The sequence below is a fragment of the Vombatus ursinus genome, unplaced genomic scaffold (genome assembly GCF_900497805.2).
Source record: "Vombatus ursinus unplaced genomic scaffold, bare-nosed wombat genome assembly UNPS02014798.1, whole genome shotgun sequence".
Lineage (NCBI taxonomy): Eukaryota > Metazoa > Chordata > Mammalia > Diprotodontia > Vombatidae > Vombatus > Vombatus ursinus.
Window position 1 is genome coordinate 10,010,505 of NW_020954576.1, and position 18,903 is coordinate 10,029,407.

General features: G+C 35.8%; 1 protein-coding gene across 5 annotated transcripts in view; it reads right to left on the reverse strand.

The window, feature by feature from the left end:
- LOC114049727 (AT-rich interactive domain-containing protein 4B) overlaps positions 1-18,903 on the reverse strand; it is a 196,399-nt gene that overhangs the window by 67,290 nt on the left and 110,206 nt on the right. For all 5 annotated transcript variants that reach the window (XR_003569903.1, XM_027871108.1, XM_027871110.1 and 2 more), the window contains exons 9-12: positions 17,263-17,342; positions 14,563-14,639; positions 12,766-12,920; positions 3,319-3,391 (exon numbers count right to left, since the gene is read on the reverse strand). Coding sequence is in view for 4 of the 5 variants with exons in the window: in XM_027871108.1 (XP_027726909.1) it covers positions 3,319-3,391; positions 12,766-12,920; positions 14,563-14,639; positions 17,263-17,342 (385 nt within the window). In the remaining variant the exon portion in view is untranslated. The remainder of the gene's footprint in view (positions 1-3,318; positions 3,392-12,765; positions 12,921-14,562; positions 14,640-17,262; positions 17,343-18,903) is intronic.

Sequence of the window (18,903 nt, forward strand, 5' to 3'; positions counted from 1 at the left end):
TTAATAACTTTGAAGACAGCAGTTTCAGTGGAATTACAAACTGGATCATTAGAGATTAAGAAGAAAGTAAAAGGAGACAAAATCTCAGAAGCACCTATTGAAGACAGTCCTTTCAAAAAGTTTACCTACAAAGGGCAGAAGAGATGCAGGATTATAGGTAGGAAGGATGAAAGGATCAAGTGATCTTTTTTTATCAGGATAAGGGAGACAGGGGCAGGTGTAGGCAAAAGAGGAGAGATTGAAAATAAGTAAAAGAGTAGGAATGACAGAGGAGGCAATCTGTTGGAGGACATAGGTTGGAAAAGGATCACTTGAACAATCTGCAAAGAAATGGGAGAGGGGGAAAGAGAGAGGTGCACTTCCACATCTATTCTTTAGGACCAAACTGAGTCATTAAAATTTCATAGCATTCAATTAATTTACTTGTTTCTTCACATTTTTTCCCAGAAGCTTAGCTCCATAATCACTGCTTTCTAGAGTATTTTCACTTTCTTATCTATTACCTCATTTCTATTGTCTACTAACATGCCCAGGTCTATCCTTCCATTAACCCTACCATCTCTTTAAATGATCTCCCTATAACTCTCATTTTCATATCCTAATTCCCAGAAAACTGTCTATTCTAATTACCTCTATTTTCTCCCTTTTTATTCACTTCTCAACAACTTGCAATCTGGCTTCTGACCTCATCATTTAAACCAAACTGCTCTCTCCAAAGTTACTAACAATATCTTAATTGTCAGATCCAATGGCCTTTCTCAATCCTCATCCTTCTTGATTTCTCTACAGCATTTGATACTTTTGACTACCCTTTTCCTTCTGGATATTCATTTCTCTGTGGGTTTTTGTAATACTGCTCTCCCTGCTTCTCCTTCCACTGTGGGCTTGGCTGTTCCTTCTTAGTCTTTTTGGCCAGATAATCATCCATATTCCACCACCTAATTGTGAGTATACACCGAGGCTCCGTCCTGTCCCTTCTCTTCTCTCTATACACACTTTTTGGGTGACTTCATCATATCCTGGAGGCTTAATTATTATAAAACGATAGCCACCCCACATGTCTGGAAGTACTCTCTCTTCTATCTTAGAGTTCCTCTCTCCTTTACGACACAGCACAAACAGCTCTTATTCATTAAGCCATTCCTGATCACCCCAACTGCTTCCCTCCCAAACTATCTTAATTTAACTATTTTATATTTATTTATAATTATTCACTTTACGTTTATGTTGTATGTGCATGCGCGTATGCGCGCGCGCGCACACACACACAGAGTTGTTGTTTCCCCTACCAGAAAAATAAGCTCCTTGTGAACTAGATTGTTTCACTTTTTATATTTATCTCCCTGGAACACAGTAGGTCCTTAATAAAGGCTTACTGATTGACTGATATATCAAAGCCTCATCTCATTCCTGAGCTCTAAATTCTCTGGATATTCTCTACCATTTCACAAAAGCCTTCTCACCCTGATAGTTCACTCCATCCCAAAATTTCTCACACTGGAAGTACTCCCCATTCCACTTCAGCTCCTTCCTCTGATTGATGGGTACCTCCCATAATCTCCATTTTAAGGAAAGCACCCAGGTCAGGGTTCACAACTAGGTGTCTAAACTTTCTCTACTACGTACCCTCCATGCCCTACCATCTACTACCTCCATTTTTCAACTCTCCTTTTTGTGCTGGATTCCCCCCCACTCTTTAAGGACAGGGACTCTCTCCCTCTCTTTCTTCTTGCACTTATATTTGTGCTTGGTACATGGTAAATGCTTAAAGCTTGTCAACTTGTTGTTGACTTGAATTGATTATTAGATACTTTGAATTAGATATCAATCATATAGGGATCTTGAACTCAACATTCCAAAACAGAACCCAATTTCTTTCTAGCAAACACATTCCTTTCTTGTACTTATTTCTGTAGAAAATACTTTATAAGAAAATACTCTTTTTTCTAATTCAGGTTTATAACCCTGGAGTCATCTTTTACTCCTATCACCCTCACTACACATATCTAATCAGTTGTCAAATCTTGTCAATTCAATCTCTACAACATCTCTCTCAAATGGATACTTCTTTCCATTCATGTATCCACCACTCTAGTCCAGGTCCTCATCACCTCTCACCTGCACTACAGTAATAGACTCTTAATTGGCCCCTCTGCCTTAATTCACTCCCCTCTCTAATTCATTCTCCATACAGTTGTCAGTGGTATTCCTAGAGCACAGTTTTGACCATGTCAGTCCCATGATTTAATAACACCAGTGGCTCCCTATTACTGCTAGGACCAAATACAAACTCCTCTGTTTGGCATTTAAAGCCCTTCAAACACGCTTCCAACATACCTTCCAGACTTATTATGAGTTATTTTCCTTCACACACTCTATAATCAAGTTATTCTGGTCTTCCTGCTATTCCTCAAACACACAGCATTTCCACTCCCATTTTCTAGGACTTCTCACAGGCTGCTGTCCCCCAGGCCTGGAATGCATTTCTTCCTCAATGTCACATCTTAATCCCTAGCCTCTTTCAAAGCTCAGCTCAAGCAGCACCTTCAACAGAAGGCCTTTCTTGATTCCTCAAATGCTAGTGTTTTCCCTCCCAAATTACCTTGTGTTTAACTTTTTAGAAATTTTGCATACCATTATGTTTATATACTGTCTCCTCCAACAGACTCTTTGAAAGTAGAATCTATTTCATTCTGTTTTTACATCCATAATATCTACACAGTGTCTTGTGTATGATAGGCCTAATGATATACCTTTCTTCACAACTCTTTTCCTTACAACAAGAAGAAAACAGGGCAAGAGAGAAGAAAAAGGACTGAAATCAGTGTGGAGGCACCTTGTTTTGGGTGGGTGATCTATGGTAATACTGCTAAAATTAATTTCTGAGGTGATCATGTCATGGTTGTTCTGTAATTCTCTACTAGATCTGTTCTAATTTGCATATTTCCCCCTTTTTCTTCTGAGAAACAAAGAAGTTCTATACTGGATTAGAATAAGAATCCATACATCTAAAGATATATACTACATAAAATTCAAAATATTTTATTTTAAAGTATAAAGAGTGCCTCCATTCTAGCGATTCAAAATCAGAGCAGCAAAAAAAAGAATAAAGTAGGTATACTTTTAGATAAGAGACCTACAAATAGATATCTGGAAGACAGATCAATTTACAAAATGGTATAACTGTTTACATATCATGAAGTTTGAATGTATCTTTAAAATTAATCAAAATCAACTTTTAATCACTAAACTGGATATCAATTTGATTATCTGAAAAAAAAATTAACTGGAGATTAATTGAAAGAAAACACACTTCACCTCTGTCTTCCATAAATTTGTAAAGCTGTTGAAGAAAGTTCTCTCGTTCCTCTGGAAAGGGTTCTATTTCTTCCTAATAAAAACCAAACAAGATAAAAAAAAAATCAAAATTTGTCCAATTTAATATTTAATTAATACAAGCTGGTTTTATGACCCCCTCCAAAATTATATTATCGTAAGGTGCCAAAAGGGTGTTTTACCATTAAAATATGAAGTTTTAATAATACTAAGTTATTAAGAAGCAGCATATGCTACTTCCAAAATCGTTATGTTTTAAATCAGAATTCTCTCTGAAAAGTAATCTATTAAGTAAAATACCAAAAAGGAATTCCACAAAGGGAGGCAAGAGTAGAAATAATTCCCTCAGAAATTCATGAATAAGCTTTTTCCTATACCCATAACTCATTTACAAACTAACATTACAGTCACAAGAAGACCTACTCTTAAACTGGAACAGGTAGTAATAAAAAAAAAATTTGCTTCTATAATATACTTTTCCCCCAAGATGAGATATAACTAGAGATAAACTTACACATAACCCCACCGTGCAGTAATTTAAACTTATGGAATCGAGTGGGGCCCAAACTTGGTTTAAAATTACCTGAAGACTCAGAGTTAGGGAAATCTTCAGATAATTAATTTGCTTCCCATTACAAGGAAGGGCCTAGTTTCTTGCTGTTGTGATCAAGGGTTGCAGCACTGGTAAATGGGTCCCAGAAAACCTATAGAGAGCAGGGTAGTTAATTTAGATATTATGGGGGCAGAAAAGACCCCATTTATTCAGTGGCTTGCATTTTAAAATGGGAAGTGGAAGGGAGGGGTAATAGAGTTGACAAATGGAACTTTACATTTATCCTGGCTGTTATGTACCTAAATCCAGTGTCAAGGGGATATAAAACTATTTTCTTTGAAATGGAGGTTCTAAGTCTATAAATCACTTCCAGGCCCAAGATATACCACCATTTTCAATTATAGAAAAAATTATTTAATTAGTTATGGGCAAGGGAGGTAGGGCTGGGAGAAAATACTCAGATAAATTATATATCTAGGTTTTATAAAGAACATATGGGACAAAAATGAATAATAGCAGAAGCAGTACTTATTAATTAAAAGGATAAAAAATGGAATGTTTATATAGCACTTAAAGATTTACAAAGTACTGCACATATATTAGCTAATTTAAGGTCTACAACAATCGTAATTATGCCCATTTAGCATTTGAGGAAACTGAGGCCCAGAAACGTTAAGTGAGTTGCTCATGGTCATACAAAGGCAAAAGCAGGATTCACACCCATGTTTTCTTGTCTAGCCCTATCCACTATGCCACAACATGAAGAAGGTGAAGAATTTTACTTATACATTCAGAAGGCAATTAAAAATAAGGTTCCTGAAAAGTCTGATAGAGCTACACAGGGATTTCAGAGATAAGCTCATATTTATAAAGGAAATAGTCAAAAGATATAAGAAAGGAACTCAGGATACTCAGGAACAAACATAGAAGAGTGACATGGAACTATAAGAGGCTAAACCAAAAAATAAGCTTAAGTTTCTAAAAACGCTAAGTGCAACAGAAAGTACTTTTAAAGGTGTGTTTGGTGTGAACAGGCTTATTACTTGAGATAAATGGCAATGTTAAGAGGGGAAAAAAACAATAATAGCTAGCATATACATAGTGCTTACCATTTGCCAGGCACTGTGCTAAAAGCTTTACAATTATTATCTTATTTGATCCTCACAACAATCCTTGGAGGGGGGTGGAGGAAGAAAGTAAAACTACTTATCTCCTACTTAGTTTTATCTACTTATTAAGGAGAACAATTTTCCATTAGAAAGGGTGAAAAAAAATTCAGAGGTATTTGAACTCCAAGACAGGCAATGATAGAGGAAAGAATCCAACTGCCAAAGTTCGAATCTCTAGAGGACCAATCTCTAGTCTCGTTCCCTATTTGGGTATTAAAATAATTTGAATATGAAATTATGGAAACACAGCCATTAATCTTTGCATAATTGTAGAGAATGAGAGAAGTGTAAGAATACAGGACACTGATAAATGTTATCCTGATTATCAAAAAAGAACAAAAGGTAGGTTATGACAAATACAACATGCTGACCTTAAAATAAAATTCTAGATTAGATTATAAAACAGATGCTTTATGAACACTCAGAGAGAATGGTTATCATTAAGAGACAGCACGAGTTACCAAGAACAAGTCATACTGAATTAACCTCATTTTCTGTCTCTGGCTAGAATATCAGGCCAATAGAGAAAAAGGGACCATCATAGACACATTAACATCTCAATATCAGCAAGTAATTTTTGATAATGCCAGTAATTTCTTCATTATGGACAAGATGGAGTAAGGAAATCTGAATGAGAATATAGTACGGCACGATTATAGCTGGCAGAATAAATATAGCCAAAGAAGGCTGATTAATGAGTAAATACCAACTATCTCTGTCCTCAGCCCTGTTCTTTTCAACATTTTTAACAACAGCCTGCATGATAGGATAGTTATCACATTCATAAAATCTGCATGTGACACAAAACTGTGGAGAATAAATATGATCTATCTGATAGATTAATAACTGAAAAAGACCTTAAAGGTCATCTAATCTAAAACACCCATTTAACAAATGAAGGTCTTATCTAGCTGGAATGATGTTTATTAAATGCTTCAAAAACATGAAATTTTACCCAGGAGAGTGTTTTTATTCTGAGTACATACATAGTAACCCTCTTCTGAATCCTCTCCTGCCCATCCCTACACCTTAAATAGACATTCTTTTTGAGTTGCTATGATTGAAAAAAATTCTTCACCTAGAGGTCAGCTGTCTGATGATAAGCCTCTCTGTACTTAACTAATTTTTGAATGACAGGACTTAAAAGCCATCACTGGGCCCAGTGTGAATCTGGTAATACCTTCTAAACCTAGATAAGGCAGATAGATGGATAGATAAGATAGATAGATAGATAGATAGACAGACAGACAGACAGATACAGATAGACCTATCCCAAGATAAATCTAAATAACAGATAATATACTATAGAAGATTCTCAGCTGACAGGGTGGGAAGAAGGGGAACCATGGGAGGTTTGACAATGAATAAAAAGTCTCTATCGTGAATGACAGAGTAAGTCAGGAGAAGTGCCTTTCCACAATGAGGACCTGGTTGAGATTATGTAACATAAATCTGTCATGGATTTATTAAGTGTAGTTTCATGATTTTTGCCAGCTTTGCTCAGCAGCATGTGAATAAGAGCAAAGGCAGTAAATGGTGGATGTAATCCAAGACAGAGTCTTGGCAAGGTAAAACCTTCAATAGGATGAGGGGGCAAGGAACTTGAGAGAAGCACACAGTGTAGAGCTGAACTAGTTCACCAAAGGAGAAGGATGAGGAAGAGAGGGGAGTATAGCTCTCCAGGGGTGATGATCTGGAAGTAGATAACAGATTCAATAATCTATCTATCTTTATGTCTATCCATCTATATCTAACTATATCTAACAGACTGCGCATCCAAATGCACATCATAGTTTAGACATTTACAATGCATCACATTCCCTCCTGCAATTGCATCTTCCCCAGTTGCCTTTCCTGAGCCTACTCCTGAATGAGTACCTCACCTTAATCCCTCTCTACTTTCCTGTTAAGCAAAGCTGTCCCAAAGCTCTGGGATGGTTCCACCACAAGGCTGAACCCATAGGAATGATGATAACCTACCTGAACACATTCTTCAATGATTAATGAATTCTCACCCTGTCAATTCCTTCCCTTTCCAAGATTCTGAACCTCAGCTGTCAAAGTTTAAACCTTATTTTCCATCTCCCATTGACTGCTTCTTTATTCCACCCACCCCCAATATCCCACTGTAAGGTACTCATTCTATCAATAGTGCTTTTTGTAATATCTGTTCCATAGGTAACAAGTCTATTTTCATCTTAAACCTTTTCTTTTGCCTCTCTATCCATCTTCATGTACTCACTGAGACCCTGCTTTCTCCTGATTACATAGCTTCTCTGGCCACCCTCCAACACTTGGTTGCATTTTCACCCAAACTCTCCCACTCACTAGTTGAGCTGGGGGAATTGAAATACACCTTCCTCCCACCTGCTATTTCTAGCCTTTCCTTCTCTTACCATGACTCAGTAACCTCTCATTCCTCCTTTGAAATTTTTTCAATCCATATCTGCCACCTAATCAAGATTCTGTTAGCTATTGTCTAACTGACCTCCAGGACACTTCTTTTCTCAACAAATTCAGTGCCTGGCTGTCTTTATCCTCTCCTCAATTTTTGACCTAATACTAGGGAACTTCAAAATATATATTGACATTTCCTTAAACATCTAACTTCCCAGTTTCTCAACTAACTCATTTCTCATAACCTACTCCTCCACTCCACTGTACCTATACACAGAAATGTTCATATCCTTGACCTTGTCATCACCCACTAAAACATCACTTTCGGAACTGTGAAATTCCCCGATCTGATCACTATCTGTTGTCATTCCATTTCTCTCTACTGTGAAATCCTTAATGCTGTTTATTGGCCTTGTACGACCTGCAATCCCTCAGTCCTTTCGCAGATCTTCACCCCTGCAGAGTTATACTCCCCTCTCTTCCCCATCCTTACCTCTTGGTGAACCAGTTCAGCTCTATACTGTCTGCTTCTCTCAAGTTCCTTGCCCCCTTATCCCACTGAAGATCTTGCCTTGCCAAGTCTCAGTCTTGGATTACGCTCACCATTCACTGCCTCAGCTCCTACTCACATCATGCTAAATAAAGCTGGAGAAAATCATGTGCTATGGCAAAAAAACAAACAAACTATGCTGACTAAATTCACGACAAACTTATGTTACATAATCTCAATCGAGTCCTCAATGTGGAAAGGCAATCCTTTTACAATTCCCTGATTCACTATCTCACTTGCCACAATGACTTTTCCAAACCTTTTCATCCCGTGTCAAACTTCCCATGGCTCTCCTTCTCCCCACCCTGTCTGAGAACCTTGTTTTTACAATTTCACTGAAAAAACTGATACCATTCACCAAGAGCTACCTTTTCTCCCCTTCTCCTCCTTTTTTCTCATCATTCAAATGCTTTCTGCCATGATCTCCTCCTTCACCCATCTAATATGAAAAGGTGGTCCTTCTTCTTGTCAAGTCAAACCCCTTCTACACACACAAATGATTCAATTATACCCCATTTTCTCCAGGAGATTGCCCTTTCTATCAAGCCGACCCTCTAACTATCTTCAATTTCTTCCTGCCTACTGGCTGCTTTCCTGCTACTTACAAACACACTCATGTCTTCCCTATCCTCAAAAAAAATCTTCCATTGATTTTTCCCTCCTCAATTTCCATGGCTAAAGTTATTGAGGCTACTAACAATCTGTGCCTTCAGTTCCTTTCCTGACACTTTCTTAACTCTGCATTATGGCTTCAGGCTTCATCATTCAACTGAAACTGTTTTCTCCAAGGTTACTAATGATGTATTAATTACCAAATCTAACAGCCTTTTCTCAAACCATTCTTCTTAACCTCTGTTACCTCTGACATTGTTAATCACTCCTTTCTCCTTAATACTCTCTAGGCTTTTTTTGTGACACTATTCTCTCCTAGTTTTTTTCCTACTTGTCTGACTGCCTTTCAGACTCATTTGCTGGATCTTCATCCAGGTTGAGGCCTAAATAAAGTGGCTGCTCCGCAAAGGATCTGACATAGCCTTTTTCTCTTCTTCTCTTCTACTATTTTGCTTAATGATATTATTTGCTCCTATGGATTCAGTCATCATCATTATGCCAATGATTCTCAGATCTATTCAGGTAGTCCCAGTCTCCTAATCTCAAATCTCAACCTGCCTACTAGACATCTCAGCCTGCATGTTGTGTAGATATCTAAAACTCAACATGTCCAAAACAGAACTATCTTTCCCTCAAATCCTTTCCTCTTCTGAACTTCTCTATTCCTTTGAGGTTATCATCATCCTCCCAGTCACCCAGGTTTGCAACTTGGGTTTTACTCTTGACTCCTCACTTTCTCTCACTCTCAAATACTCTATCCACTTCCAAGTCCTGTTAATTCTACTTTTGTCATATCAATCATATTTGCTCCTTTTCTCCTCTGTTAATACCCTGGAGTAGGATCTCATCATATCATGATGGGACTAGCCTGCTGATTGGTCTCCTTGATTTATGTCTTACCCCATTCCATTCCAAGTTCCACAAAGCTGTCAAATTAATCTTCCTAAAGTGCAAATCTGACCATATTACCCTCCTGTGTTCAACAGATTCCAGAGGCTCCTTATCATCCCCAGGGTCAAATATAAAATTCTGTTGTGTTTAAATCACTTCATAATCTGTCCCCTTACTCCCCTTTCAGTCTTCTTACTCCTTAGTCTTCCCTTCTCAGCCTACATACTTTACAATCCTGTGTTACTGGCCTTCTTGCTGTTCTTCAAACAAGACATTCAATCTCCTGATTAGGAGCAGTTTGTCTGACTGTCCCCTTTATTGGAATTCTCTCTCTCTCCTCATCTCTCTCTCTTGCCCTTCCTGGCTTTCTTCATGTTCCAGCTATAATCTTACCTTCTACAAGAAACCTTTTTTGATCTCCTTTAATACTAGTGCCTTCCCTCTGTGATTGCCCCCCATTTATCCTGTATATATCTTGTTTGTACATGACTGTTTTGCCCATTGTCCCCCCCATCAGATTGTGAGCTCCTTGAAAGCAAAGACTGGTTTTTTGTTTTGTTTTGCCTTTTTTATAACTCCAGGGCTTAGCACAGTACTTGGTACATAGCAGACCTTTAATAAATGCTAACTGACTTGATTTGTTAGTCACTAAGTATTTTTCACCCACTCTTTTTTTTTCTCTCATGTGGAAAGTTAGGCAGAATTATTTTGACTTTTTTTTTTTTTTAAAGATTTAGAAGACTCTATGTTTTGGGTCTTGATGCCATCAGAATAATGTCAACTGCAAAAAGTGAACATCTAGAGGATATCATTTCTATAAGGACTTCATCACTGATTTGTACTCTATAACAGATCGTCTCCATGACAGTAATAAACACTTTTGGCAAACATGTCCCTATCTTATTCCTCATTGTACATTAACATAATAAGAAGGTTTTTAAAACAAAGTTATCTCACTTCTTTTTTTTTTTATGGGAATGCTATATGAACCTAAACTATGTATGGAAGATACCTTTATGGTAGTGTTTTGCTTTCCAAAATATTATTATTATTATTATTATTATTGTAATCAACAAACAAGAAGCTCAGTGAGTGGTAACTTATACTGACTGTGGCTTTCAAACAAATATGTAATTATGAAGACTTAGGCTGATATAGAACTTAATTTCTGAAACCATGCCTGTTCTTTTCTTATACTTTCATCAAGCATGCCCTTGATAAAGGTGTAGGTTATTTCTCATAAAAGTTCTTCAGACTTGAGAAATTAAGCACATGATTTGGTAGTTATTGATGTCCTCTTTGGTAGGAATAGTGTTCATGATTTTTTAAAATAATTTGTCTGGTATCTTCACCTCTTTCTAGAACACTGAGAATCAATCTCTCCATCCCCAGAAAAGGCTGTCACCTTCAACAGAGGTCTCCTTTGATTATATCTGGTCTGGTCCAGCTACTGTTTGCAAACTGTTTTTATTCTGATCATATTTACTTTGTAATATAGTGAAATAGGGAATATACCATGTTAAGAGTCCAAATGGACTCTTTTGGTCAAAAATTGACCAATTATTGATAACTGGTCAAGATGTTCACATTTCAAGTATAAGTGATTAATATTTATAGATGGTCTCAAAACTATATGATCTTTAGTTCCTTCTGACTCCTTTTCTGCCCTCAGTCAATATTACTGAAGAAGAAGTAGGATGCAACAGAGAAGATAATATGGTCATTTTCTATTTCTCTTTTGTTTTGTACGTTACCATAGTCAAAGAATTCATTATCTAGTGGCCAGGTTACTAGTGAAGGATGTGCCTCTCTGTCCTTAGCTACATTTTTGGACAGCAGTCTACCATCACGAACATACCTGAAGCCTTTTTAACAGAGTAGAATCTGCCACACTTTGCACTACCTTGGCATAGTCTGACAAACTGAGGATCATCTATATAATCATAATGGGGCATAGGAGTAGGATTTTGTGGAGGTCCAAAACTTAACATTAAAAAAAAAGCCAACTGCACTGTCAAGGCAGGCATTCATACGTAAATGATTAGGGGTTTTAATTCACTGCAACCTTAATGAGTCTAGAGTGGGATATTTCTGCTTAAATGAATGAAAAAGTACTTATTAAATGAATATCACGTATCAAGCAGTATATCAAAAAAATAAAGGCTACATTAAGTATAGGGTACAGAGTAAGGAAACCAATGTTCCCAAGTTCTTTGCATTGATGAAACAACACTTGGGGTATTACATTTGGTCTGGGATGTCATGTTTTAGAAGTGACATGGACAAACTGGAGTACACCCAGAGGAGGGTGAGGAAGATAACTGGTGGGTATGGAAAAATGTCATATGAGAAGGAACTGGGGATAGATATATTCTTTGTTTTTGTTTTTGTTTTGTTTTTGTTTTTTTTTTGCTTTTTGGTGAGGCAATTGGGGTTAACTGACTTGCCCAGGGTCACACAGCTAGTTAAGTGTCAAGTGTCTGAGGCCAGATTTGAACTCAGGTCCTCCTGACTCCAAAGCTAGAGCTCTATGCACTGCGCCACCTAGCTGCCCTCGAGATAGATATATTTTGAACAAGAGATCACCTAGAAGAAATATGACATTTCTATTCAAATAGTAAGACTGTCACGTAGAAAAGAAGTCAGACAATTTATGTGGTTCCATAAAGCAGAACTAATACCAATGGCTGTGACAGTACAGGAAACAAGATCTCAGCTCAGTATAAGGAAGAACTTTAACACAATCAAAGGTGACAAAAATGTAATGAGCTTCCTGGTGAGTTCCCTCTTACCAGAAATTTCTAAGTTTATGTGAAATAGTCACGGAGAGAACAAGTATGCTTACTACTTGTAAATTTACCAAAGAGAGATCTGAGGTAAGCAAATGATCTATTAATGGTAAAACAGTCACAAAAAATTTTGATGCCAAAAATCTTCATATCAAACAGTAACAATCAGTAAGTAGGAGGAATTTAAACACAGCTTTAAAATATATTGCTAACTTTACAATGTTATTAATTTTACAGAGCAGAAAGTATATGCTATTAACTTGGTAAATAGTAAGAAAAATAATAATTCACATATTAGAGGTAAATACTATCTATGTAAAATGAATTCACTATGCTTACTGAATCTCCCTGAAAAAAAGTGAAGTTTCTTTATGCGAAATACTGCCAAAATACTTTATGCCAACTATGCCAAACAGAAGGAATACCTTCTGTTATTTACAGTTAGAAATATTATCAGATTTTACTTGCCTCCTCTTCACTACTATTATCTTCTTTTTCTTTTTCATCATCTTCTTCTTCTTCCTCCTCCTCTGCTTCACTGCTAGAGCTGTCCTCTTTCAATTCCGTTTTCCAGTTACTGGGAACAGTTTTACTTTTATGAAATTCAAGTGCATGGTCAAACGCTATAAGAAAATCAGAAATAATGCCTATTTTAAAAATCAAAGACAATATGCCTGGATATATAAAAAGGATGATTTTTTTTTTAATCTAAAGATAAATTAGGTTCAAACACAGATACGAGTTAAGGGTTATTTTCATGCGTTTAGCATGCTTATATAATTTTCAGAAACTTAACAAAAACTTAAGAGGCAACTAGTCAGTCTAACACTTTGAACATTTTATGAAAAGAATATATGATGTCAGTATTATCATTCAGAGTATAAACATCAGTTTTATTCGCACTGTTATCAGAAACTCATTTACTGAATTCAAACACTAGCAATTTTAGGACAGATAACAAAATCATTAGTGAAGAAAGCAACAATTGAAAATGATGGGTAAAATTAAATTATATATCTTATCAAGCCTGAATTAAGGCTATGCTAACAATCAGTCCAAATTAAAACATACATGGGGATTTGACCTTTCATAAGAAAACTAACAATTTATGAAGTTAACTTTTTGAGCTTTTCAGACAAACCACGCATAATTAAACTGATAAGGAAGACAAAGAAGCAACCCATTAACTGGGGAATGACAAAATAAATTTTGGTACATTAATTTAATGGAATATTACTGCGCTGTAAGAAATGAAGAATATATGAATATAGAATATTAGAATAATAGAATATATGGAAAGACTTATATGAACCGATATGAGGAGAAGTAAGGAGAGTCAAGAAAACAACACACACAATGTCTACCACAATGAAAACCGAAAGAACCACAACACACACAAAAATAATAAGTGAATGCTGCAAAATTACAAAGAATAAGCATAGCTCTGAAGAAGACATACGAGAAGATACTTCTGCACCTTTGCAGAGATGAGAGATTCATGAATGTAGTACACTGTATTTATTTACAGACTTTTCTAATCTGCTGATTAGTTTTTATAATCTTTCCCCTCTTCTGACTTTAAAAATACTATCTGTTATATAGGGTGGCTCTCTGGGGATGGGAGGGAAAACGCAAGGAGAAATTTTTGTGATGTTAAAAAAATCAAAAGATATTAATAAATTTATTTATAAATAAATTTGCTAAACATGAATTGGGAGAAAATTATTGATTATTAAAATACTCAGAATAAAGAACTGTATGCTACAAACTGTATAACTTTCAGTGAAAGTTACCTATTACAGTATTTCAGAAAAGACATGTCAAGTCATTAATGCTAAATAACAAATCACCACTGTATTCATCTCCTTTTCACAGTGTCAAGAATACTTATAAAGACTCTGGGCAAAATCAGGTTGTAGTAGTATAGAAGATGCTATGAAATTGTTTCTTTCTACCACCCACTATTTGATAGACCATCTTTCCTAACTTTGAGAAGTCAAAAAAAGTATAAAGCATTTTGGAAAGCTTTGCTTTAAAAACAAAACAAAACAAAAAAAACTATGCATATAAAATCAAATCATGCTATTTCTAAACTGAACAGTTAGAGTCAAACATTTATCTATCTATGCAGAGATATATGCATATAAATATATGTGCACATATATAAACTTCAAAGACAAAGCATTTTTAAAAGTCAAAAAGATTTCATCTTTTAAAGTATTCTTATTTTTAAAATTACAAAATAATATACAAGACTATTCTTACCTTGTTTTAATACAGCATCAGGTTTTGGTGAGGTTTCACTAGAAATTTCATGGACATCTTTTCTGGGGACTGAAGTACTACATATATATGTATATATTTTTTAAATAGAGAAAAATACACTGATTAGTTAGAGGCCAGAAAACTGAAAAACTATAGAGACAAGAAAAACAAAGGTAGATATTTCTGACATCTACAATGAAAGTATATAAGGGGTTTCAAGCCACAAAGTGGGGACATCCAAACAATTTGGGGAAGAATGTCAGAAAATATCACTCTGAAGTAAAGCTGACAAGAGGAAACAGAATGGATGACCTAAGCCACCTAAAAAAGTCAGAGTAACCCAACCTGAGAGATGTTGTATAGATATATGCTGCTGATAAAACTAGAATGACCTCAGATTTCATCAAGGAAGCATTAATCTAAATATAAAAGGTGAGTTATAATTTTAGACATTTAAACATGCTAATAATAAATGCCTGTAGAGGGATACTGTTATTCATGGAATATATTTTTAAAAAGAAAAAAATATTCATTTTTCCAATACATCTATACTACTGCATCTAAGGAAAAAGTAACAAATTTAATGATTAGTACTGTTTATTTGCTGTGACCTTCAAACTTTTTTGAAAGTGCATTTGCATCAATGAACATTTTTTAATTTTTTTTTTTTATTTTATGGTTAGGCAATGGGGTTAAGTGACTTGCCCAGGGTCACACAGCTAGTAAGTGTTATGTGTCTGAGGCCAAATTTGAATTCAGGTCCTCCTGAATCCAGGGCCGGTGCTCTATCCACTGCGTGATCTAGCTGCCCCTCAATAAACATTTTTTGAACACATCTTCTAAGAGGTACCTGCCCAACCACAAGGAGATATGGGTGACATAGGATGAGTAAGGTAAGGAGTAGAAGGAACTTCCCAGGGCATCTGCTCAACTGCACCTCATAGAGGCCCAAGTAAAGTAGTGAGATTAGGTTATAAACTGGCTGGTGAAAAGACAGTAGTGGGAGGGGGGGAAGTGTCAGTCTAAGTGCCAAGTACTGTGCTAAGTGCTAGGATACAAAGAAAAGCAAGACAGCCCCTGCCCTGGAGGAACTCATAATCTAATAAGGTGTTAGGAGATGATGAGGGAAGAACAAGTGTGGCTGCATAGGAGACAAGCCCCACAGCTATTGCATGGGTGGGATCTGACCCATCTTCCCACCCTTTGATTAGCTGAGAACATAATTTTTGGGGCTATGACACTGGGGGTGAGGACTGGACCCACCTTGGGAGAAAGCTACTCTGGATATCAATGTTTTCTTATTCAAGAGTCACTTTTTAAAAATTATGGTTTGATATCTTAACAACCAGGCTAAATTAACTTTTCAGCAGCATCCACTTTAATTTTTTTATGCTTTCCATTCAATCTTCAGTTCTATAATTTCGTGTCCTGAAGGGAACAATCTTGATTACAAAGCATGTTATATTCCTCTTATTCATTTATTCTAATTGGTACATTTATTAGTGTATATGTTTTAATCTCTATTAGTTAAGTTTTTTGAGGGCAGAAACCACAATTACTTCTCTTTCTATCTCCAGCACTGCTCTGTGTACGAGTCATTAGTTTATTTAGTGTGAATCTGTTTCCTGGAGCTTAATTATTCCTAGATGAAGCAATTTTTAAAAATCAAACTTCTGAACTTATAATTATAAGGCTGAACACCAGAAAAGACTCTGCTACCTCCATAGTATAGACACCTTATAGAAGATTTAGTCTTAAAGAAAGTCAAAAAGCTTGACTCTCTAAACATTTAATATTGTTGTTATTGATATTTTTAATAGCTATAATCAGTATATGAGCTACTTCTCAACAAAATCCCGACAAAAGAAGCCTCCAAAAAAAGTTAAGGAAAACGTTTAATAAAGTAAGCTCAATTGACAATATATGTCACTATCTACCTTTGAAGCTTACTTTAAAAAAAAAAATAACAGAAAGAGACATTCTTTAAATTTAATACTTTGAAACCAATCTGTAAAGCTTATGTTTGGTTATCTTCTAGTGTTGTCTTCATTATAATGTTATAGTTATTGTGCACACTGTTCTTTTATGTAACCATTTAAACAAGCAAATACATAATGATTCAAAGTTCAACTATGAAAAAATTCTAAACGAAAAAATATTCACAAACTATTACATATCCTACATAAAACATATTAAGCCCAACTGCACAAGACTCAATTTAGTAGTACACTCCACACATTATAATTTCAGCCAACAGATGTCACTATAACTACTAAAAATAACTTGAGATTATAAAGTCATATAGTTAGATATTTTATACAAGAAAGAAAAAATGCTATTTATAAAAATCATATTAACAATTTCAGTCATGCTTCCATATGCCTATGTTAACAGTAATAAGGGGAGATAGCTAATAGGGAACTATTTGAGAAAGGAAAACTAAAATCAGTTAAGCAAAGAGATAATATACCTTGTAGCTAGATTAGATCATTAAGTAATGATGTAAAACACTACATAACCTGGCAACTCTCCTTTACTGCTTTTGGGTTAAGTGGATAAAGAGTTGAAAAATAATTATTTTTGCTAAACTTGAAATGAAATGTCACTCAAAATAGTAATATTGTTAAGAAACAATTCAGCATATCAATGCTACAAGAAATTGCATGTGGAGATTGTTGAATGTAATACAAATTTACTTACAATTTGCCATCTTTGAAAGAGCGAACTAGAATGTTGTCCTTCTTTACTGCAATATCATCACTGCAATCTGGGCAAACCACCTTTAAAACATATCACATAAAATATTAGAATTAAAATACATTAGATTTTTAAAAATCACACATCAATATGCCAATCTGTCAAAGAAATGATCACTGACTTTACATGGAGGCATTTTTAATATTAATTTATCTGGCCCTATCTTTCTTCTAAAGCTCTGATTTATTTGAGGTTTGGCTCAGGGTTATGCTTTCGCTTTCAAGAGGGCGCTCGAGAATGAAGACAGAAACAAGCTCAAGGTCTATACAAGAATGGAGAACGGAGTTGGAACTGTAACAAAGGTGGAAACAGCCACAAGAGGAACTCAAAATAAGGTTAGAAAAGGAAAAGATATATCTCACACACACACACACACACACACACACACACACACACACACACACACCCCCAACCCCCATATGAGTGGTGGAGGCACTCAAGTTGTCTACCTTCTTAAAAAATACATGTAATTTTAATTTTCCTGTGATTGTGATGTTAAAATAAGGGCCTCTGTGGAAGCAAGTAGTGAAAGGATTGGGCTGAGTTTTCTATCCATTTGGTTTTTAATATGTATATCAATTTCTTTCAAACTACTGTGGATTTTACTGAGGAGGCTTTGTAATACTTTTCAGGGCCCAATGAAATCAGTACAGAGTTCTCTAAGAAGTTGGCCATCAAATATGAATCCTTTTATCATACTTCAAAGAAGTATTTTAAAATGAATATTTTAAAATTGTTGCACATCTAACTAAGGTGAGCATATGCCGCTTGAACTTGATACTGTTTATCATTAAAGGGTATTTGGTAAAAATCGGTCTGGGTTCCATACAAAGTGTAATTACTTGATATTTAAAAGACTGCTGTAAGGCAATAACACCTATAAGATAGTATGAATTCATGATATGATAAGGAACCCAGGGCAATTATTAATATCTGACACTTCCATAGAGCTTTAAGGTTTGCAAAGTACTTTACACACATTATCTTATTTGATTCTCACAACTATAATACAGGCTCTACTATTAAACCCTTTTTATGGGTGAGAAACTAAAGCTCAGAAAGCTTAATTAATTCACCCAGGATTAACAGAAACAATACTAAGTGTCAGAAGGGCCGCTAGGTAACACAATGGATAGAGTGCAGGGCCTGGAGTCAGGAAGACCCCTTTTCCTGAGTTCAAACCGGGCCTCAGACAGTTACTTACTAGCTATATGACCCCTGGGGCAAGTCACTTAACTCCATTGGCCTCAGCTTTCTCCTCTATAAAATGAGCTGGAGAAGGAAATGGTAAACTACTCCAGCAACTTTGCCAAGAAAACGTCAAATGGGGTCACGAAGAGTAGGACGCTACTGAAAAACAACTAAACAACTGTCAGAATTGGGATTAAAACCCCTTTCTGATTCTTAATCCAAGCATTCTGCCTACTCTTTCACTCTGTCTCTATGGACAATGTTACGGGCCAGGCTCAAATGTACTTTTATTTATATAACTGCAAAAAAATCTACTGGACATTTTAAGGAACATTTTATACAAATACATGTACTTATAGCAGTTAGGTGGTGCAGTGAATAGAGCGCTAGGTC